Source organism: Vombatus ursinus, unplaced genomic scaffold, assembly GCF_900497805.2.
Source record: "Vombatus ursinus unplaced genomic scaffold, bare-nosed wombat genome assembly UNPS02014817.1, whole genome shotgun sequence".
NCBI classification, from domain to species: Eukaryota; Metazoa; Chordata; class Mammalia; order Diprotodontia; family Vombatidae; genus Vombatus; species Vombatus ursinus.
In genome coordinates this window covers 13,080,303-13,085,628 of record NW_020954595.1, presented here as the reverse complement: position 1 = coordinate 13,085,628, position 5,326 = coordinate 13,080,303, and the positions used below count along the sequence as shown (strand labels likewise).

At 59.9% G+C, this 5,326-nt stretch overlaps 1 protein-coding gene across 5 annotated transcripts in view; it reads right to left on the bottom strand.

Annotated features, from left to right (window-relative positions):
• Nucleotides 1–5,326, bottom strand: part of TRANK1 (tetratricopeptide repeat and ankyrin repeat containing 1) — a 58,015-nt gene that overhangs the window by 20,247 nt on the left and 32,442 nt on the right. For all 5 annotated transcript variants that reach the window (XM_027835829.1, XM_027835828.1, XM_027835830.1 and 2 more), the window contains 4 exons: nucleotides 4,877–5,014; nucleotides 1,742–1,888; nucleotides 1,211–1,367; nucleotides 658–746 (listed from right to left, as the gene is read on the bottom strand). In XM_027835829.1, coding sequence (XP_027691630.1) covers nucleotides 658–746; nucleotides 1,211–1,367; nucleotides 1,742–1,888; nucleotides 4,877–5,014 — 531 coding nt within the window. The remainder of the gene's footprint in view (nucleotides 1–657; nucleotides 747–1,210; nucleotides 1,368–1,741; nucleotides 1,889–4,876; nucleotides 5,015–5,326) is intronic.

Sequence of the window (5,326 nt, the reverse complement as noted above, 5' to 3'; positions counted from 1 at the left end):
GTGAATGAATGAATATGCATGGGAACAAATGAGTGCCTGGCACACAGGAAGCGCCATATAAATGTTAGTTATTACCATTACTATGAATGAATGAGTGAAGGAATGAAGCAGTACGCAAGGGAATGAGTGAGTGCCTGGCACACAGTAAGTGCCATATAAGTGTTAGTTATTATTATTACTATGAATGAACGAATGAGTGAATGAATGAGTATGCATGGGAACGAATGAGTGCCTGGCACACAGCAAGAACCACAGAAGTGTTAGTTATTAGTATTACTTTGAATGAGTGAATGAATGAATGAGTGAATGAATGAGTATGCATGGGAACAAATGAGTGCCTGGCACACAGTAAGCACCACATAAATGCTAATTATTATTATTACCATGAATGAATGAGTGAATGAATGAGTATGTGAGGGAACAAATGAGTGACTGGAACACAGTAAGCACCATATAAGTGTTAGTTATTATCATTACTATGAATGAATGAATGAAAGAATGAATGAGTGGGTGAGTGCGGGAGTGAATCGGTGTGCAAGGGAATGAGTGAGCGCCTGGCAGCCAGTAAGAAAGGGGCCCATCCAGCCACAGGCGGCCAGAGCAGGGCACGCCTCTCCCCATCCTTGACCCATGCCCTCCGGCACCCTCAGGACCCACCTTCCAGCACTGATGCTTGGCATAGTAATCTCCCTGCACGATCCACTCCTCCGGGGTCGACGTCTTCACAAACATGCTGTCATCAAAGTCTGCACAGAAGGTAGGACACACCATGCATCCTGTGCCCGGCTGGTGCCCGGCCGCCTGCTCCTCAAGCCCCTCCCTGCTGTGGCCGCCTTAGACACAGCCTGGCGGAGGCGGCAGAGGACCAGACCCCGGGCCCAGCCCTGTTTTTCCAAGGTCAGGGCAGGGCCGAAGGGGCCCCAGCCTGCATACCTCAGAGGTCATGCTGTTCGATTCCCTCCTTTTACAGAAGAGGAAAGAGGCCCAGGGACCTGGCCAAAGTCAGGGTAAGCGGGGAATCAAGATCGGAACCCCAGGCCCTGAGGGGACTCCAGAGCCAGGGCCTCTCCAGCCCAGGGGGCTAGAGTCCTGCGAGGCTTCCGGGGGTCAGCAGAGGGGCAAGCCCAACTCTGGTCCTCCCTCAGACCAGCCCCACACAGGGGACCTGGGAAGGGGGACGCCCCACCGGGGTCCTGGGCGCCAGCCTCACCTTTGTTCTCGTCCGTCTTGACCACTTGGACGAGGTCTCTCCTGATGAAGTATCTGAAGGCGGGCGCCCGCTTGTCCCTGTTCTCATCAAAGATCCAAAGGTTGACGCGGGCGCGCGTGATGGCCGTATACAGCTGCTTCAGCTCGCCATTGAGAAGCTGTAAGGCAGTGCAGGCACAGGCCGGCGTGAGGCGTCGCTCCGGACACCATCTGCCCCTTGAGAGAGGGGAAGCCTCTGGAGGGCAGGCATTTCGCCAACCCTTCCGTTCATGGTACCCGCCATCTGCCCTCCTCACAAGGCTTTCCTCCCCATCCCTCTGTCACCAGGCCCAGGCTACACTCTCCTGGCGGACCCCTCGAGGGCTGAAGGGCCGGGGAGGGGAGGGGCCGAGAAAGGGCCCAGCCAGGAGCGTCCGCCTGTCCACCCGCAAGCAGGCAGGCCTTAAGCCCTGCAGGGGCTGGGCAGGCATCAGAGGCCCCAAGACCAGGAATCGGGCCTCACCCTGAGGACGGAGCTGCAGAGCACGCTCACCTTGTAGGCCTCCATGTTGAGCAGCTGGGGCCGGCTCGGGGACGTGGGCGTCCTCTCCAAGGACACTTCCACCAGCGGCTTGTTCTCCTCGCTGCGGCCCTCGGACGACGGAGTGAATGAGGAGATGATCTTCCACTCTTTGTACGCCTGCGTGATCACGGGAGAAGAAATGTGAGTGGCAGCCGGGCCTCGCCCCTGCCGCCATCCTCAGAGCAGCCTGTCCACAAGTGGGGTCCCCCCACTACTCTCAGCAGCCTCCAAAGAGATGCCGCCCCCACCCCCGATGCCACGTCAGTCACCTTGCTCGGGGCTCGAGACACAGGGCCCACCCCCAAGGCAGGCGAGCCCCGACTCCTTCCTGGAGCCCTCCACCCTGGCTAGCTGGACACGATGGGAAGGTGGGCCCCTGGGCAGGTTACCCCAGGTGATGGCCACCCTGCATCTGTGAAGGGACTTTCCACACCAAGAGCTCCCTAAGTCACTGAGATCCCAGGACTGGACCTAACCCAAACCCCTGACCACTCTGTCCAGCCCCTGGCAGAGCCTAGCAAGGACCCATGTGATCTGGGCAGGGATCCGCCCGAGGCCTCTCACTGCCACCCAGGCCCCTCCCACTCCACGTCTGCTCCATGTGGCTCCGTGGCCGGCCTGTCACTAAACCGAGGAAATCTCTGCAAACACTGCCCCAGCACCTTCCCAGAGACACGGGAGGGTTTCTGTAGAGGCTCAAGAGGTCAGGACTGTCAAGGGGTCCCCTGAACATGTCTTTTTGAGTTGCCATATTTGCCAGAAACACTGGACCCAGGGCCCGTAGGAGTCCCCTCAGCGGACAAGACGTGCACCCCACGCTGCAGTCCCTGGGTGTCTGCGCCAGGCTGGGACCCTGTACTAAGCAGACCCACCTCTCTTCACAGGATGTGGCTTTGGCTCGGTCTAGCTCCTCCCCTTTGGGGGGGGGCCATCCTCGTCCCACCTTTCCTGCACCTTTCCTCCCCACACCACACCCCTTCCTGGGATCTCCTCCTTCCTCTGTCCTGAGGACGTAAAAATATGTAAAAATGTGGATGTGGGCTCATTTCTCTTGTAATAAACCTCATTTTCAACTAAGTTTTGTCAAGTTGTGACTGCCTGCTGACGTGAGGAAGCATCACTATTCTGTCACGTCTTCAGGGATGGCCCAACTCTACCCCTGCCTCTCCCTTGAGTCCTGATGTGGTCCTTAGGGCAAGGCTGACTTTCCCCTGGGCAGAGCCAGGAGCAGCCCAGCAGTGGGCAGGCCAGACCGCCCGACAGAGAGAGACAGAAGTTGGCTACGAGCTGGCCAGACCACCCAGCAGAAACAGAGAAGCCGGCGGAGCCAGCTGGACCGCCCGTCAGAGAGAGAAGCTGACAGCAGGCTGGCTGGACCGCCCGTCAGACAGAGAAGCTGGCAGTAGGCCGGCTGGACCGCCCGTCGGAGAGAGACAGAAGTTGGCTACGAGCTGGCCAGACTACCCAACAGAAACAGAGAAGCTGGCGGAGGGCCAGCTGGACCACCCGTCAGAGAGAAAAGCTGGCAGTGGGCCGGCTGGACCGCCCATCAGAGAGAGAAGCTGACAGTGGGCCGGCTGGATCGCCCGTCAGACAGAGAAGCTGGCAGTAGGCCGACTGGACCGCCCGTCAGACAGAGAAGCTGGCAGCGGGCAGGCTGGACCACTTGTCAGAGAGAGACAGAAGCTGGCTACAAGCCGGCCAGATCACCCAGCAGAAACAGAGAAGCCGGCGGAGCCAGCTGGACCGCCCATCAGACAGAGAAGCTGGCAGCGGGCAGGCTGGACCGCTTGTCAGAGAGAGACAGAAGCCGGCTACAAGCCGGCCAGACCACCCAGCAGAAACAGAGAAGCTAGCAGAGGGCCAGCCGCTGCCCGACCAAGAGAGACAGAGAAGCCAGCACTAGGATTAGGGAATTGATACCTCTGGCAGATGCCAAGGCACAAGTGGGCCCAGAAGAGCAGAGCCGGCATGGGGTGCTGGGGCAGGAGAGGCACCCCAAAGAACAATGGGCCGGGGCTCCCCCTCCTCCTTTTCTCTAATTCCCTGCTCTAGGAGGGGCCATGGAGAGGGTCTTCAACCGGTCACCTCAACAAGCCCTGATGGAGGCCCAACGTAGGCCAGACCCTAGGACAAAGGCTGGGAGTTATGCAGACAAAACCATCAACGTGACGCCCACCCTCATGGAGCATCCATTCCAAAGCCAGAGAAGGGGCAAACCACCAAAGTGACAGCCCTCCCCCTGCCCCCTCCCAGGGGAAGGGCCATTTTCTCACAACTGGCGGGTTCTCATCTGCCTCCAGCCCGGCCTGGGGCTGCTCGGGAACCCCCCAGCCTCCACTGGGACCAGCTGCCAAGCCCCTGCCCTTATGAGGAGGGGGCGGTAGAAGGACCCCCAGCCCTGTTCCCTTCACCAGTGATGGAAGGTGACGCTGCAGGCCAGGAGAGTTAGCTCCCCTCTCCCCAGGCAGAAAGGGGCTCCTGGGCTGGCGAATGCTGCTCAGCCGGGCCGTGGGGCCGACAAGGGCCCTCGTCCCGCTCTGGACCAGAGTCCACACCTTCCCTGTGGGTCAGGACACTCTAGCACAGACTGGCCGGGAGGGCCAGAGCAAGGCCTGGCCCCAGAGCCCTGCAGGGAACTGCCTCCCCAACCCCAGCCCCCACCAAATCAGCTCGAGACAAAAGCTGGTGCTAAGGCAGCATCTGCCACACACCGAGCATTCCTCTACAAAGATGGCCCATGTGGGAAAGCCAACCCGAGCCTGCGGTGAGCACAGGACGGGGGCCTTCAGAAGGCCTCACTTCCATGTGCCAGACGGCCAGAGGTCGTGGGCACCAAGTGAAGCCTTCCCGCCAAGGACACCCCAAAGAGAAGGCTGGCAACCTAGCACCCACAGCCAAAGTCCTTCCGGATGGATCCTGGAGGCAAGAGCAACTGCCAGAATGGCCGTGGACCACCCCGGACGTGGCACCCAGTGTGTCAGCAGCGGGCAGCAGGGAGGGAAGCGGGAAGCGAGGAAGCAGCGGTCACCTCCACCTGGTCTGAGCGCCCCGTCCCCACCTCCCTCCCACTCACCACACCCACGCACAGGGAACCTCAAATACCTCTGAGTCCGTGAAGAAGTTGTACAAGAGAACGTCATCAAACTCCAAACCCTTAGCCTCATAAATGGTCAGCACCAGAGCCAGGCCCAGCTCCTCGGGGATCTTCTCTTTGGCCACGTCGTTGGCGACGAGGATCACCTGTGGGGAGGATCAGAACGGCCCACAGGGCAGGGAGGGTCAAGACCAGGAGAGGAAGAGGAGGAGAGAAGCCAGAACCCAGGACCCAGGCATGCCTAGAGACACAGCCCCCGCCGCAGGCAGCCACAGCCCCAGGGAACAACATGGTGGCCGTACTGGTCCTCTGGGCCAGGGCCTGGGCCTGCTGAGCCAAGGACGCAGAGCCTGTCCTCGAGGGGCCTGTGTTCTCCTGGGAGGAAGTCATGGGTACGTGGCAAATATACAGAGGAGAGAGAGGGTGAGGGAGAGGGAGAGTGGGGGAGAGAGAGAGAG